General features: G+C 46.9%; 2 protein-coding genes across 3 annotated transcripts in view; one reads left to right on the forward strand and one right to left on the reverse strand.

Moving 5' to 3' along the window:
- Positions 1–1,801: 1,801 nt before the first annotated feature.
- Positions 1,802–3,733, reverse strand: LOC125424601 (complement decay-accelerating factor-like). The gene has a single exon (XM_048481981.1). It carries the CDS (start codon positions 3,592–3,594, stop codon positions 2,575–2,577), a length of 1,020 nt encoding a protein of 339 aa, XP_048337938.1. The 5' UTR covers positions 3,595–3,733; the 3' UTR covers positions 1,802–2,574.
- Positions 3,734–3,917: 184 nt separating this feature from the next.
- ICE2 (interactor of little elongation complex ELL subunit 2) overlaps positions 3,918–23,519 on the forward strand; it is a 29,383-nt gene continuing 9,781 nt past the window's right edge. The window contains exons 1-10 of one of the 2 annotated variants that reach the window (XM_048482166.1): positions 3,918–4,025; positions 6,589–6,693; positions 10,372–10,627; positions 12,729–12,848; positions 13,549–13,683; positions 15,470–15,592; positions 16,653–16,818; positions 19,371–19,546; positions 20,479–21,385; positions 23,239–23,402. In XM_048482166.1, coding sequence (XP_048338123.1) covers positions 3,997–4,025; positions 6,589–6,693; positions 10,372–10,627; positions 12,729–12,848; positions 13,549–13,683; positions 15,470–15,592; positions 16,653–16,818; positions 19,371–19,546; positions 20,479–21,385; positions 23,239–23,402 — 2,181 coding nt within the window. In that variant the 5' untranslated portion in view covers positions 3,918–3,996. The remainder of the gene's footprint in view (positions 4,026–6,588; positions 6,694–10,371; positions 10,628–12,728; positions 12,849–13,548; positions 13,684–15,469; positions 15,593–16,652; positions 16,819–19,370; positions 19,547–20,478; positions 21,386–23,238; positions 23,403–23,519) is intronic. The other variant, XM_048482167.1, reaches the window with a different exon arrangement.

Raw genomic sequence — 23,519 nt, forward strand, 5'->3', positions numbered from 1 at the left:
GGGGTGTAATTGATCTTTAAAGTATTTATTGAAACTCTCTTCTGTACTGTTCACTGAAGTTATAAGATCTTTAGCAAAGATTTGAGGAATTTAAGAAGCTGTTTGTTTACCACACTTTTTTTGATAATTGAGGATGGCGACTATTAAAGTTACAAGTCCTGACTCCATGCACTGGTTCTGTCCTTTGAGTTAGCAAACATAACCATCATTTGGGAAACAAATTCAGGTTGCATCTGCACCCTGCCTACTTTTTAACGCGTAGAACGCTTGAATACAATCACTTGCAGAATAATTAATGTAAGGGTTTTCTTTAACAAACCGCAACTTCCTTTAAATGCAGATTATTATTGATTCCCCCATCAATTCAAGTACACTTTTAAACAGAGAGTCTCTTAATTTGTCTAATATGTGTATCACATTCTTTATACCAATAACGTTTCCCCTAATTGTTTGGGCTTCATTGTTTTATAAATTATGCAAATTTGTGAGAGTAATGTTTCTTGTGTAATTAAGTGTCTGACGAATAAGAATAAATGCTAATTATAAATATGTCTTGGTTTGAAGCACATAATAAACATCACCAACCTCACTGAGGAACACACTCAGTCTTCTGTAAATAACTACAAAAATTGACATGAATCTGTACTGTACAAGCAAAAATGTGTTGTCTTATGTGTACAGTATGTACAAATTCATTTTCTAGCTACAATAAAAGCATAAGCCATTGAGAGGAATATTCAAAGTAATACTGTAATAAAATTTCGCTAAAGATCTTTTGCCCCGTGGTCACCCTTTTTGTTCACTGCTACCAGATCTTCTTTAGAACTCACTCTTGCGCACGTCAGCTAAGACTCAACGGTCTGTTATTTTGTTCCGATCCTGAATAAAAGTATTTTGACTCATTTTGTACATAAAACTGTAAAAACGAGAGATTTACTGATGTTGTCTTTTAAATACTCTGATTTTCATTCTAATATGAATGTTGTTATATTGTACTTAGAAAAACTGTACCTTTAATATTACATTACCTTTAATAAGTGCATCAAACACATCGATTTTAGATGTGTTTTTATGTACTGCTCCCCTGTAATAAAACTTCAGCTTCTAATGGAAACCTCTGTTGGGTTCATTTTTTCATACCAAAATTGTCTGCATTTCACCAGAGCGGTAATGCTAAAAGTCTAGACCAATTTCCTGTACAGTCTTAATTCCATTTTGCTAGAATTCCCATTTTTAGTATAACTATTGAATTTACTGTAATTATATTGTCATATTTTTCATATACAGCAGCACTGAAGTGGAATCGATTCATTTAAAAAATGATTTTGAGAGCACCTTTCTCCACAAAGCTGGGCTGCAGAGCCAAAGCGTGGTGTAGTGGTTAAGAGCAGGTGCACTCTAATCTGGAGAACTGGGTTTGATTCCCCACTCTGCCACTTAAACTGCGGAGGCTTATCTGGTGAACCAGATTAGCTTGTGCACTCCAACACATCCCAGCTGGGTGACCTTGGGCTAGTCACAGTTCTTCTGAGCTCTTTCAGCCCCAGCTACCTTACAGGGTGTTTGGTATGAGTGGGGAAGGGAGAGGAGATTGTAAGCCCCTTTGAGTCTCTGTACAGGAGAGAAAGAGGGGATATAAATCCAAACTCCTCCTCCTCTTCTTCTTCTTCTCCACCTTGAACCATGAAGAAGCCTTATTTAAAAAATTGAATACGGTAAGATAAAATAAGCATACTAACACCATTGCTATTATGATGTGCTGCACGTTCTTATAACATCATCATTCCTTTTACTCTGATCATTTAAAATATAAAGATGTATTCATTTATTTACTTGGATGTGTATCCGGCCCTATCCCTGCAGGGCTCAGGGCGGGTCACAATATGAAATCAGTTACACAATCACTAAAATCATTGCCATAAAAACAAGTCCAATATTGAACAATAAAGCAGTGCAAATAAAAAAACTGAAACAACGTTCAGTGTAAGTGGTCGACGGATGTCAAAAGACCGATGGCAAGGCTAGTAGATCAGAAATAATCACCATCGCCACCTTCCCCTCACACGTTTACTCCAGTTTCTGTGGCCTGCTTGAGTCCACGTTGTTAGATGCCGTCCAGTTCCTCTGCTTTTCCAAATTGTGTGCCTGTACATTCTTAATTCCTCATTCCGCATCTTGTTAGTCACTGGCTATTCTTCTGGCAGTAGCATAAGCATGGCTACTGCATGTGTTGTGAAATCAAAGAATAAAACAGGCCGTTTCATATGCTCCCGTCTTGCAGCGCTTAGAAATAATCCAGTTGCTTTTACTTTACTCCGACTTTATGGGTGGCTCACATAGGAACAACGTAATACAATTAAACAACCCGATGTAATACAATTGAAACCCAACTCTTAACAGCAACAAACAACGTCAGTTTAACCCACAGGTGTCAAACTCGCGCCCCTCCAGATGTTATGGATGAGTTCCCATCATCTGGCAGGGGATGATGGGAACTGTCATCCATAACATCTGGACGGCCGCAAGTTTGACTATGGTTTAACCATTCCTGAGTCTCCCCATCTGGTGATTCGTTCACCACATCTGAGAGACGGGGAGGACGTAGGAACAAACCAACCACAGGGTTGGCGCCCATAGCTGGCGGTGGTGATTGGGTGAAGAAGAAGGTGGTGGTGATGGAGAAGTATCATTCTGTACGTCTTCGATAGTAGAAGGAGGCATGGCTGGTGTGGCAACCAGCCTAGCTAGGGCTGTACATTTAGGAGGAGGACCTCGCCAGACCCCCTTCGCTTTATCTTCAGTCGTGCAACGAATCGAAGCCTCTCCAACGAGCGAAAAGCCATTCTGGCACTTGTACGTCACTGTCGAGTTGTAGGGGAAATCCTCGGTGCTTCCTCCTCCATCGTGAGCGCCCGCAGCAATGTTGGGAGGAGGAGAGCAAGTGATGGGCTGGCAACGTGGCGGTTCCTTGTCCCATTTGACGGTGTCGCCCTTCATGACACACTGGGCAGAGGGTGGTCCAATCAATCGGTGCCCATCGTCGCAGGTGAAATGGACTTTCGATCGGTACAGGAGGTCGGTCGCGACAACGGTCCTGCCGTTTTGCGGCTTTCCTGGATCGCCGCACGATTTGCCTTTGCAGAAAGCGGGGACTTCTGACCAAGAGTTATTCGGCAGACAGGTGAGAACAGGAGTCCTTCCGGGGATGGGCTCGTAACCCGGTTGGCAGACGTAGGTCAAGGCGGTCCCAGGTGTGTAGTGAGTCTTCTTCCTCAGCTCCTCTGGCTTCGGGGCGGCGTATTTTAAACTCACGGGGACAGGGCAGCGGTTTTCACAGAATTCTTCTATGGGGGACCACTGGGAGTTTTCAAGGCACGTGGTCACATCTGTCTTGCCGTGCATGTGGTAGAAACCATCCACACATCTGTAAGGCACTTCTGTGCCATCAGGGAAGCTCTCTGCGTGGAGGTCTCTTTGGGGGACGGCACTGTTTAATACTGGGGGCCATCCACAGTCACCCCAGATTCCTGCAAACAGTGCAAAGAGCATGCACAGCTTCCTGGGCTCAGGCCTAGGCAGCAAACAGCCCAGCATTGCAGCTAGCTCGTGCGCTCAACGCACTGTGGGCTCCTTCCACCAGCAGCCTCCCTAGACTGGTTGTTGTGCTTTTTCCCTCCCTTTATTTCTCCTCAGCGAGGCGTTTAAATTCTCCCCGCCTCAAACTTGAGGGTAAAGGGGGCCAGCCCGCCTCTTTGCCCTCACTGAAGATGGCGCCTTCGCTCGCTTCACTCCGCGCCTCCGATCCCCGCCAGCTGATTGGTTGGTTCTCGCAGAGGGGCGGCACCTTGCAGCGTCGCTGGCGTCTGATTAGCTGGCGCAGGCAGAGGAGGGCGATTTCTCAGTGCCAATCACGCGCTAGTCGACGCCAGCGAGGGCTGGCAAGGCGCTGTCGTCTTTTCACGCCAAGCCGGGCGCTGGAGCGAGGAAGGCCGCAAGATGGCGGCGGGCGGGGTGGCGTTGAGCTGGTGAGTTGAGCGAGGAGGCCGCTGGCCCTCGACCTTGAACCGCCTCGGCTCCATATGAAGGAAGAGGGGCTCGGCCTCCTCCCCCTGCAGCTAGAGTTTAACCCCCCCCTCCCCCGTTGAAGCGTTGTGTGACTCAGGTCAGGGGGTCGTGGGTTCGAATCCCCACCGTGCCTACCTCCTAGGGCTGTTGTGAAGAAATTCATGGGAGACCCATGCAGAGCCTGCCTCTGAGATGTATTTCCATTAGCTTTGCGGGTTCTCAGTCCGTTTTCCATAGCACGTCGGAAAAGGTGTGTGTGTGTGTGTGTGTGAGACCTTAGACCAGTGGTGGTGAACCTATGGCACTCCAGATGTTCATGGACTACAATTCCCATCAGCCCCTGCCAGCATGGACAATTGGCCATGCTGGCAGAACTGAAATTGCTGATGGGGAATTCACACCACTTGTCCATGCTGGCAGGGCTGATGGAAACCATTCTGGTCGGGCCTTCTGACAGAAACTTATAGACTTCTTAATTCATTTGTGCCCCATCAGCCCCGAACCTTTAGCACTCCAGATGTTGCATGGACTACAATTCCATCAGCCCCCTGCCAGCATGGCCAATTGGCCATGCTGGCAGGGGAATGATAGAAGCCAGACCTCAGTATCTGGAGTCTCTCAGGAGTCTCACCACTGGTCTAAGACCCTTCGGCAGAAACTGATAGACTTTGCTTGAATTCATTTTGTGCCCCGTAGCCCGAACCTTTGGCACTCCAGATGTTCATGGGCTACAATTCCCATCAGCCCCTGCCAGCATGGCCAATTGGCCATGCTGGCAGGCAATCCCATGGCATCTGGAGTGCCATAGGTTCACCACCACTGGTCTAAGACCCTTCTGACAGAAACTGATAGACTTCTTAATTCATTTCTGCCCCATCAGCCCCGAACCTTTGGCACTCCAGATGTTCATGGACTACAATTCCCATCAGCCCCTGCCAGCATGGCCAATTGTCCATGCTGGCAGGGGCTGATGGGAATTGTAGTCCATGAACATCTGGAGTGCCATAGGTTCGCCAGCACGATCTTAGACCCTTCTGACAGAAACTGATAGACTTCTTAATTCATTTCTGCCACCTGCTTCTCTATACTTCTGGCAAGCCTTTCCTCCTATCTAAGAAAACTATTTTACATGGTTTCCTATTTTATCCTCACAACAGCCCTGCGAGGTAGGTTACACCGAGAGAGAGAGACTGGCCTATGGTCTCCCCATGAGCTAGGTCTGGTGGCGAACCTTTGGCACTTCAGATGTTATGGACTACAATTCCCATCAGCCCCTGCCAGCATGGACAATTGGCCATGCTGGCAGGTGCTGATGGGAATTGTAGTCCATAACATCTGGAGTGCCAAAGGTTCGCCACCACAGGTTAGGATCTGGCTCCTAGTCCAGTTAAGCACAATACATGCCCCAATAATACTGCCATGAGAGTGTCAGACTAGGATAGGAGAAACCCGGGTTCGAAACCCCACACAGCCTGCTTAGGTGACTTTTGACCATATCCTCTCAGCCCAACTGACCTCACAGGGCTGTTGTGAGGATGAAATGGAGAGTGATGGGGACCCCCTTGGGTCGCCCGATAGGCAAGGTATAAATGAATTAAATTAAATAACTGCAGATGCTCCAACTATTTCTGTTTTCTGGGCAAATTGATGCTTCTGTCTTTTTGAAATGTTTAGTGCAAAACAGCTAGACTTGCAATTCTTGGGGGGGGGGGTCAGAGCCTTCCCGCCAGAGATGAATTCCCAGAGGGGATGGGTGCAGCATTCCCAAAGTTAAATTGCCAATGCCACAATTGTTTATTTTGTGAGCTGTGCATAGGATAGTAAATAAGCGAATGTTAGCAAAACAATATCACGCTTTTACCCTTCAGATGCTGCCTCACTATGGAAACTGACATGATATTTACAAATGTTAAAACCTTGGTCAAGGAACCATGAAATGCAGAAAATATAAGGTGAAATGTGCAGTTGCCAACTGTGGGTTAGGGAGTTGTGAGAGATGTGGGGTGGATTGCGAGGAGGGCAGTTGGGGAGGGCGTAGGGCCAGCCATTTTATCCAGGGGAACAAAACCTTCTAGACCAGTAATTCCTGGAGCTCTCCAGCCCTTACCTGGAGGTTGGCAATCCTACGTAATTACGTAAACTTGAAATCTAATCAAGAAAAAGGACAGAGACTAATTGTTGTGGGACTCGCAACAGGGTACCTTGCAGAATGAGAATATCCTACATCAGTAAAAATGATAGCGCGTTGCTTAGCTGTTATTTATTAATTGATTTCGTTTTTATAAAACATCATTTTGATGCTAAAAGTTCCATTCAGCATTCATTTATTTATTGAATGTAATATGCCGCCTCTACGCTTCTGGGCTTGGGATGGCTGACATAATTATATGTAAAACATGGTCTGCTAACCATAATAATAAATATTAAATACATCCAGATGGAGGTTACATATCTCTGGTTCCTTTTATTGTGCTTATTGTTATTATACAAATGTGTGTTATGTCCTGTTACACCATAACACAGGGATGTACCGCCCAAGAATGGACAGGAAGTATATTTCTCGCACGATCTTTATGAAAAATATTCACTGGCTCCAACCCTCTCTGAGCTGCTGTTGTTAACCAAAAGGTACTAGTATACCCTACTTTCCTAGTTTTCAGAATTAAATAAATAATCTCTGATTTGTATCATTTGTGAAACAGCTGGTTCCCTGCTCTGTAGATGTTGGCAGTTGTGCAGGAGATAGGCCGTCTTCTCACTTATGTTCTTACCTGAGAATTAAGACCACAGACAGAGGCTCTCCTGACTATTCCAGTGGCATAGGAGGTTAAGAGCTCGTGTATCTAATCTGAGCAACCGGGTTTGATTCCCCGCTCTGCCGCCTGAGCTGTGGAGGCTCATCTGGGGAATTCAGATTAGCCTGTGCACTCCCACACACACCAGCTGGGTGACCTTGGGCTAGTCACAGCTTCTCAGAGCTCTCTCAGCCCCACCTATCTCACAGGGTGTTTGTTGTGAGGGGGGAAGGGCAAGGAGATTGTAAGCCCCTTTGAGTCTTCTACAGGAGAGAAAGGGGGGATATAAATCCAAACTCTTCTTCTAATCAGAGAAGTTTGTCTGGGGGTCACACAAGAGACGGTCTTTTTAGTGGTAGCCCCACAGTTATGCAGCAGCATCGCCAAAGATGTCGCTGTCGGTCACCAGGAAGCAGTTTAGTTTAGGACTGCGTTTGTCTCATTTGGTTTTTATTGTCAGTCACAGTTGGAGATTTGCAATTGTGACCTTGTATGTGTGTGTTTTTTTAACAATTGCCACTTTATCTATTTTCCCACAATGCTTCTTAAAGTTTCATGTATTGAATTTGCTGTAGCAGTTTGGAGCTGTTGGTAAAGTACAACGCATATTTGCCTTTTTACTTATAGAAAATGTCTTATGTGGACTTACACCCTTGTAAACCCATTGATCTCGATGCACTCTGAAGGGTATAACTCTACTTAGGTTGGCCTTGTATGACTAGTTTTAAATTCAGTAATTGGGCCAAGTAGCTCAGGTTCATGTTCTAAGTTATAAATGATGTCTTTTACATTGTTGAAACAGCAATATAACTTAAGGTTTGGTAGGCGAGGGGGTATTGGACACATTTCAGTTCCCCCCCCCCTTTCCAATTCCTCTTTCATTTTCAAAATTTCTGGAAATTTTAGACGAGGGGGTAGAAAATGTTGACAGAGAGAAATTTTTCTCTCTTTCTCACAATACTCGAACCAGGGGGCATTCATTGAAAATGCTGGGGGGAAGAATTAGGACTAATCAAAGGAAACCCTCTTCACGCAACGTGTGATCGGTGTTTGGAATATGCTGCCACAGAAGGTGGTGATGGCCACTAACCTGGATAGCTTTAAAAAGGGCTTGGACAGATTTATGGAGGAGAAGTCGATCTATGGCTGCCAATCTTGATCCTCCTTGATCTGAGGTTGCAAATGCCTTAGCAGACCAGGTGCTTGGAAGCAACAGCAGCAGAAGGCCATTGCTTTCACATCCTGCAGGTGAGCTCCCAAAGGCACCTGGCGGGCCACTGCGAGTAGCAGAGTGCTGGACTAGATGGACTCTGGTCTGATCCAACAGGCTAGTTCTTATGTTCTTAAGACCATCCCTGAAAACTTTGAGAAAAGCCTCATTTCACAGTTTTTAATTGTCTGCTCCGTAACCCATGAATGTGGAACAAAAATGGTCTTCGTACCATTCAGGAGTCAGACCTCAGGATGTGGAGAGGTGTAACTTGCAAGATAAAATTCTTAGCAACGTGCAAATCTGCACCAGGCTGTCTGCTCTCTCCCAGTGAAATGCTGCGATCTGGCAAAGAGGGCAGGTTGCCAACGAGAGGGGTCAGGTTAAATAAAGAACCAGACGCCACAACAAGCGGGAAAGGGAACGATTTTGGCTTGCGCTCGGCTGAAGGCTGTGACAGCGGCGTGTGGCAAAGCAATCCTGATGGGCTGCCATCCCAGCCCGCGTCAAAACGCCGCTAATTTAAGCTGCTAGAATCGCTTGACATGCCCACGCCGGGTGCATCTGAGTCAGCATCTTGTTGGTGTAGCAACTTAATTAAATTTGCCAGTTTGGGCTGCCGCGATGGACACGTCCTCGTATTCTGAGAGACAGCTGTGTGGTGTTATTAAGAGCTGTAGACATGATACTGTTGAGACGGAGTCCTGGTGGGTAAATCAAGGTGCTGGTTTTTTTTAACCAGATCAGCAGTTAACACTCAATTTAGTTAATCTGAAATGTGCTTATTATTATGCATGCTTATGCTAAAATAATTAAGAGCTAAGTAAGCTATAATGTATTGGAATAGTGTTTTAAACCCTGTAATTTCTAGCAGCGTCAGAGGGCTTCCGCAAAGTAGCGTTCCAAGGAAATACTCTGGCTAGGAGCCGATGCAGTAAAGAGCAGGAGGGGTTATTTTTGTATTGTCTAAGGCAGTGGTGGCGAACCTATGGCATGGGTGCCAGAGGTGGCACTCAGAGCCCTCTCTGTGGGCTCGCGTGCACAGAGTTCGTCATGTGATAATAGTGTAATTATTTCAAGGAGTTTTTTAGCATTAAACCTAATACCTTGTTTTGGGGAAGCAGTGTAGGTAACCCTGTTATGCACTGTTAAACCCCACTGGTTTTCATGGAAAGAACTAAAGCATGATCCTTTACCTGGGAGTAAGCTCGGTTGCTGGCAATGAGGCTTGCTTCTGAGTAAACCCTCCTAGGGTCATGATTCACCTGTTCGAAGCGTTGCACAGTTGCTTCAAAGCAAAGCCACCAACTACCACCAAGCTTACTCCCAAGTATCGCGAGCCTTGGAGCAAACCATTTTTTCTATACTAAAACCTCAGTATTCAGGTTTATTTATTTATTGATTTGATTTCTAAACCGCCCTCCCCCTCCTAGGGGCTCAGGGCGGTGAACAACAATGATAAAACAACTTTTAAAAGTTAAATTGCCATGTTGGCACTTTGCGATAAATAAATGGGTTTTGGGTTGCAGTTTGGGCACTCGGTCTCGAAAAGGTTCGCCATCACTGGTCTAAGGCTTTCACAGCCGGATTCAACTGGTTGTGGTGGGTTTTCTGGGCTGGGTAGCCGTGGTCTGGTGGATCTTGTTCCTAGTCCTGCTGTGTGTGCAACAGACCCTGTGATACCCCTCTGAAGACGCCAGCCACAGATGCAGGCGAAACATTAGGAACAAGATCCACCAGACCACGGGCACACCGCCCGGAAACCCACCAGAATCAGGGGTTATTTTTGTTTAGCTGCCCCAAGTCCTGTGTGGCAAGCTGCTCGCGAAACGGGGACCAGTTTTGCAAACAGTTCTGAGATGCAGCATTTTTGGGGGAAGGCTGCTCAAAGGAAGATCTTGGCTGCTCGAAGGGGAAATTGCCAAACATTGTATTGGTTCTAGCTCAGGCCTCTAGAATTAGCTGATCTAGCCCTTTGAAACCTGGCTGTTATCTGGCACCCCAAATATGTGAATGCACTTCAGGAGAAGATAACAAAAGCCCGGCTTTTTGTTAAATTGGTTGATCTGGGATTAGCGGTCCAAATGTACTAAGTTTGGTGGGCATTGCATGTTCAGAGTAACAGGCCAAAAAGGATTCTGCCAAAGGTCTTTTTTAACAGGGGTTTTGGCTGGGCTCGTTAACGATTCCCCCAGGATAATAAAAAAGCACATGATAAAATTATACCACCCGTTTATGCTGCTGTTGAATGAGAATCCCCGCTTTCATTCATAAAAACTGAGTATTTGTCCTTTGCTTTAGAAATGCGGAAAGCAGTACAGACCAATCGAAACCTGGAAAAGAAATCGGCGCTTCTGGTGGACAAGAATCAGCCAAAGCAGAAGTTAAGCCTTCGGCGGATCCCGCACCTTTCCAAGAGCCCAGAGTTCCCTATCCTTACGTTTCTAGTTTGACAGAGAGAGAACAGAGGAGATACTTATTTCTGATGTCTACCTACTTAAATGCGGAGCCCAGCCTGACCGATATGTCACCACAAAGTGATTATTCACAGTACCTGGTGAGTCCTGAGCTGTCTGTTTGCAGATAAGATAACCATAAGAACTAGCCTGCTGGATCAGACCAGAGTCCATCCAGTCCAGCACTCTGCTACTCGCAGTGGCCCACCAGGTGCCGTTGGGAGCTCACAGGCAGGGTGTGAAAACAAGGGCCTTCTGCTGCTGCTGCTGCTCCCGAGCACCTGGTCTGCTAAGGCATTTGCAATCTGAGATCAAGGAGGATCAAGATTGGTAGCCAGAGATCGACTTCTCCTCCATAAATCTGTCCAAGCCCTTTTTAAAGCTATCCAGGTTAGTGGCCATCACCACCTCCTGTGGCAGCATATTCCAAACACCAATCACACGTTGCGTGAAGAAGTGTGTCCTTTTATTAGTCCTCCCCATGGCATTTCTTCGCAATGGATGCCCCCTGGTTCTAGTATTGTGAGAAAGAGAGAAAAATTTCTCTATGTCGACATTTTCTACCTTATGCATAATTTTATAGACTTCAATCCTATCCTCCCTCAGACGTCTCCTCTCCAAACTAAAGAGTCCCAAACGCTGCAGCCTCTCCTCATAAGGAAGGTGCTCCAGTCCCTCAATCATCCTCGTTGCCCTTCTCTGCACTTTTTCTATCTCTTTGATATCCTTTTTGAGATGTGGCGACCAGAACTGAACACAGGACTCAAGTGTGGTCACACCACGGCTTTATATAAGGGCATGACAATCCGTGCAGTTTTATTATCAACTCCTTTCCTAATGATCCCCAGCATAGAGTTTGCCTTTTTCACAGCTGCCAGGTAGCCGAATCCTTACAGGTCAATGGTTCTCAACCTTCCTAGTGCCGCGACCCTTTAATACAGTTCCTCATGTTGTGGTGACCCCCAACCCTAACATTTATCCATTTCACAGATGGAGAACACTGATGCAGAGAGTCTTAGGCGACCCCTGGGAAAGGGTCGTGCGGCCCCCAAAGGGGTCCCGACCCCCAGGTTGAGAGCCACTGTTGTAGGTATATAGCAGTTCCGTGACTGATTGACGCCCAGCTGGTGTCCCCAACCTTCTTGAGCCAGTGTGCACCTTTGGGATTCTGGCATCCACAAAACAGCTGCCACAAAATAGGGAGCCAGCGTTGTGTAGTGGTTAAGAGCAGCGTAGTTGTCATGGAATGATGCTATCGCTACAGTAAAGGGAAGTCACATATGACTGTGAAAAGCATCTTTGCCTTTTGATCTCCCGGAGGGAGGACAGGAAACTATGCAGAGGTGCCAGGATGAAACTTCAAAGGCCTAAGTTACCTCGTGGACCTGAACAGAGTTTTCCTGAGAAGAGAAGGTTTTTTGAATTCCGTCTTGAGACGTGGTCAGAGAAGCATCTCTGGGCCATGGGTTCCCGGAATGGGGACAAGGGACCAAAAGGAATGTGACCAGTTGAGCAATCTCTTCCTGCATTTATGTTTTGTTTCTTTGTTTTGAACTTTTACATTTTAAATCCTTGAACAACCAGCTGGTCTGGAGTCATTAGGAGGGAAAAGAACCCAAGACCGAGTGGCTCTCCCGAGCTTAATCTCAGCCTCAGTCGTCATAGTAGTGGTTATACATTCTTCACACAACGTGTGATTGGTGTTTGGAATATGCTGCCACAGGAGGTGGTGATGGCCACTAATCTGGATAGCTTTAAAAGGAGCTTGGACAGATTTATGGAGGAGAAGTCGATTTATGGCTACCAATCTTGATCCTCATTGATCTGAGATTGCAAAGGCCTTAGCAGACCAGGTGCTCAGGAGCAGCAGCAGCAGCAGAAGACCATTGCGTTCACATCCTGCATGTGAGCTCCCAAAGGCACCTGGTGGGCCACTGCGAGTAGCAGAGTGCTGGACTGGATGGACTCTGGTCTGATCCAGCTGGCATGTTCTTATGTTCTTACATTGCTTTTTCGGAATTTTTCTGTGGATCGGCATGGTGTAATTTACCAAGCTGATAAAATGTTCTCTTCCCTTTAAAAATCAACGATGCATGTAAATATGAACCCATTAATCCTAGGGGAAAGAGATATAGAAAGAAATATTGAGACGCCATTAAAACAGAACTGTTTCATTTAGTGCCGGGCTTGCCTTTCCTTTAGCAAATGAAAGAATTTGTCAGCAAGGAGGTTGCGGAATTTCTGAAGTTTGCCCAGAACGCGGCTCGGGCGTGCGCCAAAGATTACGACTCCATCTCCGAAAAGGCGTCGCTGTACTCTGAGGTAACCAGCATAAAAGGATTGACTGGGTTCCTATTTCTGTTTTGTAAACGTAGCTTGAAAACTACGCGGCTTATAAATTTAACTTTCGTGTGTAAAAAAAACCCAAATACAGCAGCCAGGGCGATCTCTGTGGAGGTCACCAATATATGTTCTACATGTGGCTAATATGGGAAAATAAGAAGTTGGCTGTTAGGAATCGGTTCAAAAAATTAAACAAAATCACTATACTTAATTCTGACATGCTGCTTTTAGGCTGTACGGGTGGACAGCGAAAGCCGCATAACAGGACTAGCCATAGTTACCAGTGAGGATTTTGCAAATCTGGAAAACCTCAGGTTTGCAGAAGATCGACAGCTATAAATACACCTCTTTTGGGGAACCCCCTGCTAATCAGACAAAAACAAACAAACAAAAAGATATAAGCATCTCTGGGGTGCATAGATATTAAAACGCGCACACTCTGGACTGGATTTGGGTACCGTTTTAAGTTGCTTCTGCAACTGTTAAGCAGTTTGCTTCGTGAACTTGGAGCAAAGCAAGGTATTTTGTTGGAAGATTTATACTTTCTGTTTCAGAACTGATTTGAACCGCAGTATACTATGAAATGTTTTACATCAGTATAATGTGTAAGTGGTTCCACTGTTGTTAATTACACCTGCTTTACACCTATTTTTTGTTCCCCCCCCCCCGCCCCCTCCAGCAATATTTAAGCTCTTGCTTGGGCTTTGTGAAAAATTATCCTGAATGTTATATCCTGCACGAAGTGACCAGCATCATGGGAGGAAAGTTTTGCCCGGAGCTGACCTTAAAACTGGAAGCTAGCCTTCTCGCTCTGGTAAGGTGTGCTCAATTGGATCATGCGCAAGGGAATGCGGAATTATATGTGGTTGTCTTAGGGTTGGGGTGCCCTGTGGCCATACTGTCCATTCTCGTTGGAAAGAGAGTTGCTCCCTCCAGTCATGATTACTTTTCAGGTGGGTCCCGTCTTGCTGCCGTAAGAGAACTCGTCTGTGGTTGAAGACCTTCAGTGAGGGACCACCCTACACCATTATGACTTTTCTCCCACACTTCAGCTGAACCCTTCCCTTGCTTATAGTTGAAGAAGAAGATGAAGAAGAAGAGGAGGAGGAGGAGGAGTTTGGATTTATATCCCCCCTTTCTCTCCTCAAGAGACTCAGGGCTTACAATCTCCTTGCCCTTCCCCCCTCACAACAAACACCCTGTGGGGTGGGTGGGGCTGAGAGAGCTTCAAAGAACCGTGACTATCCTAAGGTCACCCAGCTGGTGTGTATTGGAGTGCACAGGCTAATATGAATTCCCCAGATAAGCCTCCACAGCTCAAGTGGCCGAGCGGGGAATGAAACCCAGCTCCTTCAGATTAGAATGCACCTGCTCTTAACCACTGCTGCTCCTAGCCCAGTTGATCTGGTCTTGTTGTCCAGAGCGGCAGAGAACAAACCTTTGCCCTCTTTGGGTGTTGAAAGAGCAAGTTCGCTTGTGTGGTCTTGCCCTTCCAAAAATCCTTGGCCTCTTCTCTTTTGGAATGAATCGTGTTGACACCAAGAACAAAGGGGAAGGTGCGACTGTTGTAGCTTCTAGATTGGAGCCTTGATATGTGTATTGTTATGTGCTCCCTATGTATAATGTGTATTTTATGTTGTGAACCGCCCAGAGCCCTTCGGGGGAGGGGCGGTATACAAAAGGGATGGATGGATGGATGGATGGATGGATGGATGGATGGATGGATGGATGGATGGATGGATGGATGGATGGATGGATGGATGGATGGATGGATGGATGGATGGATGGATGGATGGATGGATGGATGGATGGATGAATGGATGGATGGATGGATGGATGGATGGATGGATGGATGGATGGATGGATGGATGGATGGATGGATGGATGGATGGATGGAAGGATGGAAGGATGGATGGATGGATGGATGGAAGGATGGAAGGATGGAAGGATGGAAGGATGGATGGATGGATGGATGGATGGATGGATGGATGGATGGATGGATGGATGGATGGATGGATGGATGGATGGATGGATGGATGGATGGATGGATGGATGGATGGATGGATGGATGGATGGACTGAGCTGTTGTAAAGGAAAGGGAGTCATGCTCAAAACCCAACCGTAACTTAATTAAAGGTAGAGCAAAAACGAGATATCTTCCGGTGCCGTCTGAATGCGGACAGAACAGGGACGAGGTGAATTTCACATGGTGGTGGGAGATTCCACACACGTGACGCTGCCCTCATCTGAGACCATGCAAAGATCACTTAAGGAGGCAGGGCTATCTAGGGCAGGGGTCTGCAACCTGTGGCTCTCCAGATGTTCGTGGACTACAATTCCCATCAGCCCCTGCTAGCATGGCCATCAGTCCCTGCCAATTGGCCATGCTGGCATGGGGCTGATGGGAATTGTAGTCCACCAACATCTGGAGAGCCGCAGATTGCAGACCCCTGATAGGGGAAGGCCTCCCCAGAAGACAACGGTGATTGGGCGAGTTCACTGTTGGAGTATTCAGCCTTTAAAGAGACATGCCCTTCAGTTCCCTGTTTGTTAGGAAGCCACCCTGAATGCATTCATTCTTTGTTTCATTTTTCTTCCAGGGGAAGGTGAACATCATCAAGGTGCACTTTCCAAACATGCCTGCCCAGATACAGATTCCCGTTAATCTAAAAAACGAATCATCCGTTGCGACTCCAGAACAGAGGGCGTCCCTACTGCACCAGGTGAGTAGTTAGTTGGCACCTATAAAGAAGAAGAAGAGTTCGGGTTTATATCCTCCCCCTTTCTCTCCTGTAAGGGGACTCAAAGGGGTTTACAATCTCCTTTCCCTTCCCCCACCCCCAACAACAAACACCCTGCAAGGTGGGTGGGGCTGAGGGAGCTCCAAAGAACTGTGACCAGCCCAAGGTCACCCAGCTGGCGTGTGCTGGAGTGCCCAAGCTAACCTGGTTCCCCAGATAAGCCTCCACAGCTCAAGTGGCAGAACGGGGGAATCAAACCCGGTTCTCCAGATCAGAGTGCACCTGCTCTTAACCACTACACCACGCTGGCTCTCATGCTGGTACCCCGCTAGCCACAGTTTAAGAACGGTTGCATCAGAGAACTGAACATCGGGTCACTCTTGTAAGAATGCTGTTTCAAATTCAAACTGTACGTCACTTGCTACTATATAAGTGTTTTTCAGGTGATGTTGTCGAGGTCATAGATTCCTTCTGTAGAAATCTGCTCCCCGGTCAAACTCCAGAGTGGCATAGTTCACACACCTCCACGCGGCAAGCGCCCAATGTTTTTACTACGTTCTTATTGACTTCCTGTTCTTTCTACTTGTTCTGCTCGTTTAAAGGAAGGCTATCAGCCTGGCCGTGACGAAGAAGCTGGCGGAATATGGTCCCTCAGGTAGATGCGGCGGCGAGTGCTGTGAACCATGGCCTGACACAGGAACAGTGGGAGGCTTCCGGTTTGGTGGCTATCTGTGGCAGGTACAGGTGTGTTTGTGTGTGTAGGCGTATGGCGTAGGAGTTTAAGAGCTACCGTGTATGTATCTAATCTGGGAACGGGTTTGATTCCAGCTCTGCGCCCTGAGCTGTGGAGAATCTCCGGGGAATTCAGGGCCAGCCTGTCGCATCCACACATGCCAGCTGGGTGACCTTGGGCAAATCACAGCTTCTCGGAGCTTTCTCCAGCCCAAATGCTCAAATTAATAGTTCACACCTCACGGCAAAACGCAATGTTTTTCGTTCTTATTGACTTCCTGTTCTTTCTACTTGTTCTGCTCGTTTAAAGGCTATCAGCACAGACCCGACGGCAGAGAAGCTGGCGGAGAAATATGGTCCTCAGGTCGTGCTGACGAGCGAGTCCTTATTTACCTTGCTGAACAACCATGGCCTGAACTACAAGGAACAGTGGGAGCTTCCGGTTTTGGTGAAAAACATCTCTGTGGCAGGTACAGGTGTGTTTGTGTGTGTGGCGTAGTGGCGTAGGAGTTTAAGAGCTCGTGTATCTAATCTGGAGGAACCGGGTTTGATTCCCAGCTCTGCCGCCTGAGCTGTGGAGGCTTATCCGGGGAATTCAGATTAGCCTGTGCGCTCCCACACATGCCAGCTGGGTGACCTTGGGCAAGTCACAGCTTCTCGGAGCTTTCTCAGCCCCACCCACCTCACAGGGTGTTTGTTGCGAGGGGGGAAGGGCAAGGAGATTGTCAGCCCCTTTGAGTCTCCTACAGGAGAGAAAGGGGGGATATAAATCCAAACTCTTCTTCTTCTTCTTCTCTCTCACACACCCGTTTTCAAATTTATTTTAATCCTGTGTTGCGTAGTTCAGTCAGCATCCAGGCTGAGCTTCTCCGGAACATGAGAAGTGCGAAAGCTAGTGTTTATGCACCTGCTTCCAATTGCATAGGTGAGTATTGGTCTCCCAACATATGCCAATACCAGATATGAGAAAAGAATATTCTAAAATATAGCTATATGTATAAAATAATGATCAAAGCAGCACATGCAACAATAGCTTTAGGCTGGAAAGAAAAGGAAAAAATGGACAATCCAGAAACGGTTGGAATACGTCTGGGAACAAGTGACACTGGACATTTTCGAAACAATAACAAAAAATAAACTGTGGCAAGATAAACAGAGCGAAATTTTGAAGATATGGATAATATATGCGGACTGGGTGAAAGAAGCTGGAGTCAATGAGGAGATCTGGAAGAAGAGATGACAAAGAATGAACTTACTGCTGTTTGTTTGATAAAACTATGAAGAAAATACAGGGGGGAGGGGAAAAAGGGGAAAATGTATTGTTTGAAAACGAATGAAGAAGAGTATTAATATAAAATGGAATATTCAAATGATACAATTAAAAAATTATAAGAAAAGAATATGCTGAATTTCTAAACGACTATTATTTACAAAACAGGGATCTTAACTGACTGGCAGTATCTGGACTGCTCACCTGGCTTTCTGCGCACGTTTCATTCGATGCTTGGCCTTGCCTGCAATTCGCAGGGAGGTTTTTCCTGTATTCAGCTGGCAGCTTGTGAAGGGAGTAATCAGCCGGGTCACAGATTGGGTTCGGAATAGCTCGAGGGGTGAAGCGTCAGTTCACCCCTTGAGCTATTCCGAACCCAATCTTGGTAATTTTAGCCATACAGAAGTCTCGTTGTGGTGGGTTTCCCGGGCCGCGTGGCCGTGGTCTGGTAGATCTTGTTCCTAACGTTTCACCTGCATCTGTGGCTGGCATCTTCAGAGATGCATCACAGAGGGAAGGTGTGTAACAGACTGGACACAGTGTGTAACAGACCTCCCTCTGTGATCCACCTCTGAAGATGCCAGCCACAGATGCAGGCAAAACGTTAGGAACAAGATCCACCAGACCACGGCCACGCAGCCCGGAAAACCCACCAGAACCAGTTGAATCCAGCCGTGAAAGCCTTCGACAATATACAGAAGTCTGTTCATTGGGTGTAACCTAATGTTGATTTTTCTCCCTCCCCTTCCTCCCCATCTCAAAAACCATCCTCATGAGGACAGGATGTGTTTCAGAAGGGATGGAGGGTGAATGCCGGGGGGGGGGGGGGTGGGGCGAGGGGATTGGCCTGCTCGAAAGAGAGATGGCTGGGGGGCGGGGACAAGACCTGTTAGAGAGGAAGGAACGTGCCTTGGTGGAGATAAGACCTGTTAGAGAGGAAGGAACGTGCCTTAGGACTCTTTAGTTTGGAGAGGAGACGGCTGAGGGGGGATATGATTGAAGTCTATAAAATTATGCATGGGGTAGAAAATGTTGACAGAGAGAAATTTTTCTCTCTTTCTCACAATACTAGAACCAGGGGGCATCCATTGAAAATGCTGGGGGGAAGAATTAGGACTAATAAAAGGAAACACTTCTTCACGCAACGTGTGATTGGTGTTTGGAATATGCTGCCACAGGAGGTGGTGATGGCCACTAACCTGGATAGCTTTAAAAGGGGCTTGGACAGATTGATGGAGGAGAAGTCGATCTATGGCTACCAATCTTGATCCTCTTTGATCTGAGATTGCAAATGCCTTAACAGACCAGGTGCTCAGGAGCAACAGCCGCAGAAGGCCGTTCCTTTCACATCCTGCATGTGAGCTCCCAAAGGCGCCTGGTGGGCCACTGTGAGTAGCAGAGTGCTGGACTAGATGGACTCTGGTCTGATCCAGCTGGCTTGTTCTTATGTTCTTATGTGGTGGAGCACCTGCTTGATCTGCAGGTTCAACCCCCAGCATCTCCACTTAAAAGAATCGGGTGGCAGGTGATATGAAACACCTCCACCTGGAACCCTGGAGAGCCACTGGAACCTGGCAGGAGCCAAGAGTCGCAATTCGGACAAACAGAACTGAACTTTGTATTTTATATTATGGTGTTTTAAAGTTGTATTATATCATGGTTGTTCACCGCCCTGAGCCCCTCGGGGGAGGGCGGTCTATAAGCCCAATAAATAAATAAAAAACAAAGAACTGGAAACAGCTTTCTTTCTATTTAAAGGTAGCAAACCAGCCAGGGTGGTTTACATCGATCCCCCACTCCTAAAGAAAGAGATGACCGTGAGAGAGAAGAACCACCTTTTTCACGCGTTCCTGGCGGATTTTCACACGACAAAACAGTCCCACGTTTTGGCACGCGGCGCCGTGTTGGACAAGCCCCGCAAGGACCCTGAGAACGTAAGTCTTTCGGTTCCGTGCTCCAAAGATATCCCAGTTTTGTGCCCGCCTTGGTTGAAGAATCCCATTTATGTATGTGTTTATTTGTTGAGAGCCAGCGTGGTGTCGTGGTTAAGAGCAGATGGATTCTGATCTGGAGAACCGGGTTTGATTCCCCACTCCTCCGCCTGAGTGGCTGAGGCTTATCTGGTGAACCAGATGTGTTTCTGCACTCCTACATTCCTGCTGGGCCACCTTGGGCTAGTCACAGTTCTTTCGGGACTCTCTCAGCCCCACCGACCTCGCAAGGTGTCTGTTGTGGGGAGAGGAAGGGAAAGGAGCTTGGAAGCCACCTTGAGTCTCCACAGGAGAGAAAGGTGGGATATAGATCCAAACTACTACTACTATTACTACTACTACTACTACTACTACTACTACTGCTACTACATCTTTCTATCCAGAAAGGTTCCCAAGGTAGTATAGAAGAGAAGACGAGTTTGGATTTATATCCCCCTTTCTTTCCCGTGAGGAGACTCAAAGTCACTTACAATCTCCTTGCCCTTCCCCCCTCACAACAAACACCCTGTGAGGTGGGTGGGGCTGAGAGAGCTCCGTAGAGCTGTGACTAGCCCAAGGTCACCCAACTGGTATGTGTGGGAGTGCACAGGCTAATCTGAATTCCCCAGATAAGCCTCCACAGCTCAAGCGGCAGAGCGGGGAATCAAACCCGGTTCCTCCAGATTAGAATGCACCTGCTCTTAACCACTGCGCCACTGCTGCTCCTGTATATGCAAGACTGCAAATGTGAAGGGCCAGCGAAAAAACGCCACAAGACATCCTTCAACCCTGGATCATTTTTCGATTTTTCTTTCTTTTTTAAAAAAAGCACTGAAAATAATAGATTTACTGTATTTCACCATTATTCCAAAGCATTGCTTTATTCCTCCCCGCAGCCGAACCCTCTCGAACCTCCCCATGGTCCGCAGATGCAAATATCTGACCCAGCGGATCTAGATTTTGAGACGGATGTCACGGAACTCGAAACGTTTGGCTCAACCTCGAAGGCCCTGAACGTTCCCGAACCACAGAGTGTGCCCGCAAAACCAGCTCAGGCCCCTAAAATTGGGTTGGAGGAGCTCTTGAAAATGGAGAAGCGGCTGTTGTCGGAAGTGAGCGGCCGCACGGGCGAAGGAAGCGGCAGAGTTGGCGACCGTCTGGCTTCGGCAGACGGCAGCGGTCAAAGTTCAAGCAAGCCTCCCTCGACGGGTTCTGTCTTGGGAGAGGTTTGCAAAGCAGAATTCTTGGGTCAAGGTTTTGAATCTGCAGCAGCTGGACCAAGCTGCGACGGAGCAGCGGCCGTCAAAGAAGATAAAAGTGACAATCGGCCCAGCGTTCCTCCTTGCGATAGTGACGCTGACGAAGAACCTTTGGTAATCGACACCGAAAACACCGGTGCCAGTGAACCGGTTGTGACCTCTCCAAACCGAAGCCCGGCAGCAGATATTTCCACGCTTCCTCGCTCTGCGCAACACCGGCCTGAAGAAGCAGCCGAGCCTTTAGAGGGCCCAAACCAGGAAACGGATGTTCCTGAAAAATCATGTCAACAGTTGCCTAGAGAGTTTAAACCTGTCGGGCAGATCTTGGAAACGCAAACGGCACTCCTCGAAGAGCCGTCTCCCAACTCTCCTGGGAAGGCAGAGGGGAGTTTTGAAAGCTGCCCGAATCCTGCACGGAGCCAGACGCCTCTGGTGGTGGAAGCCTCGGTAGCTTCTACTGTGGAGCCTGGACAAAGCCCCACTGTGGAGACAGGTGCCCTACCCAAGAGGAACTGGTTGTCCTTCTTTCAGAGATCTCAGAAAGGTAAGTTGGGGCCAGTAGGTAATATGTACATAGTGGTGCAAAATGCCATCTCCGTCTTAGCTCCCTGTAGCCAGTGGTGGGATCCAAAAATTTTAGTCACAGGTTCCCATGGTGGTGGGATTCAAACAGTGGCGGAGGGCCAATGGGGCTGGGCGGGGCACGATGGGGGCGTGGCCGGGCATTCCAGGGGCGGGGCGTTAATACTTTCTCTGTGACTGTAAAAAAACTCTTACTGTAAAAGAAAAAGTTCCTAATTTCCAGCTGGTATCTTTCTGTCCATAATTTAAACTCATTCTAGCAAGTCCTATCGTCTACTGCCAACAGAAACAACTACCGTATATACTCATGTATAAGTCGAATTTTTCAGCACATTTTTAATGCTGAAAAAGCTCCCCTCGACTTCTATCATGCGCGGTCATGGTAAATCTTTTTTTGTGTGTTTTTACTTTTGCCACACACAGCCAGCAGGGGGCGCAGTTTTTATACTAAGGATGCAATCCAAAATTTCAGGAGTACCCTTAGATGACTCTCCTGATGATACAATGCCAAGTTTTGGTAAAAAAGTTTGGTTCAGGGGGTCCAAAGTTATGGACCCCCAAAGGAGGTGCCCCCATTCCCCATTGTTTTCAATGGGAGCTATTAGTAGATGGGGCTACCCTTTTGAGGGTCCATAACTTTGGACCCTCTGAACCAAACTTCGGTCTAAACCTGGCTGGTCTCATCAGGTGGAGAGCCCCTTTATGATATCAGCCAGGTTTGGTGAAGTTTGGGTCAGGGGATCAAAAGTTATTGACCCCAAAAGGGGATGCCCCATCCCCCCATTTGTTTCTTGGCAATGGAAGCCTTTAATAGCAGATTTTTTCATTTCTGATAATATCCCTCTTAAAATCCTAAGTTGGGTTACATTTGGACATACAGGGAATGATGATGAGGAATCCAGTTTTGAAGGATTTTAACTCTTGTGTTTTAGCTTCTGGTTGCTGGTTGAGCTAAGGTTTTTTGTACTTTTTAAATTTTATTGTTGATACCATATTGTTCTTAAAGTTGACCCTCTCTTTCCACTTACAGAGCCAGTTTACTGTTTTTTCTTTGAAATAAATATTCAAAAAACATTTAACCTACTGATGCCCTCACAATTGATGCTGCAAATTTCCCACCCTCGAAACTTATAATGGCGAGTCAATAAGTTTTCCCAGTTTTGTGTGAGAGTAAAATTAGGTGCCTCGACTTATATCGCGAGATGGAACTTCTATACTACCGAGTATATACGGTACTTCTCCTCTAATTGACTGCATGTCAAATACTTAATACTTTCAAATAATTAATTTTGTTTCTAGAAATCAAAAGAAGGATACTTTCCTTAAACAAGGAACTTTACCATATTACTAAAACATGTTTTAAAAACAGCCCAACAGGGAGAATTATCCCGTTTTCTACCTTCGCTAACCAGCCACATAGGAAACAACAGGACTTGATGATTTTTGAACCTAATGGAATTTCTAACTGAAAAGCGGACCCAATTAGTAACCCCCTCTCGGCACACACAAATAATTAGTAGCCCACTCTCGGGAACTGGTGAGAACCTGCTGGATCCCACCTCTGCCTGTAGCCCCTCCCGAGCTATCCCGATCAACAGTTCAGCATGGCGTAGTGGTTAAGAGCAGGTGCACTCTAATCTGAGGAACCGGGTTTGATTCCCCGCCCTGCCACTTTAGCTGTGGAGGCTTATCTGGTGAACCAGATTAGCTTGTGCACTCCAAACGCATGTGTCGAAAGGGGAGGGGACAGGGGGAAAAAATCTTTGAAATGGTGTAGGAATGGGCTGTCTATTTTGCTCTCTCTCTTTTGGGAAGGGTCTCTTCGGGACACTGTTGAAAATCACTCCGAATACGACGCCCCCGAGCAGGGCAACCTGGTTTACAAACTGTTCAGCCTGGATGACTTGCTGTTGCTCGTGCGCTGCTCTATACAGAAGGTACAGCTCTGGCCGCGCAGCAAGAAAGTCAAAATCAAGAGGGTGAGTGTTTGTGGCTCAGCGTGGCTCTCTTTGGCAGAGGGCGCGTTTTTTCCCACCTTTTTGAACTAGCGCAAGTTGAAGGGGTGTGGATCATTCCCAGTTTCAACCGTCAGCATT

The sequence above is a fragment of the Sphaerodactylus townsendi genome, linkage group LG17 (assembly GCF_021028975.2).
Source record: "Sphaerodactylus townsendi isolate TG3544 linkage group LG17, MPM_Stown_v2.3, whole genome shotgun sequence".
NCBI classification, from domain to species: Eukaryota; Metazoa; Chordata; class Lepidosauria; order Squamata; family Sphaerodactylidae; genus Sphaerodactylus; species Sphaerodactylus townsendi.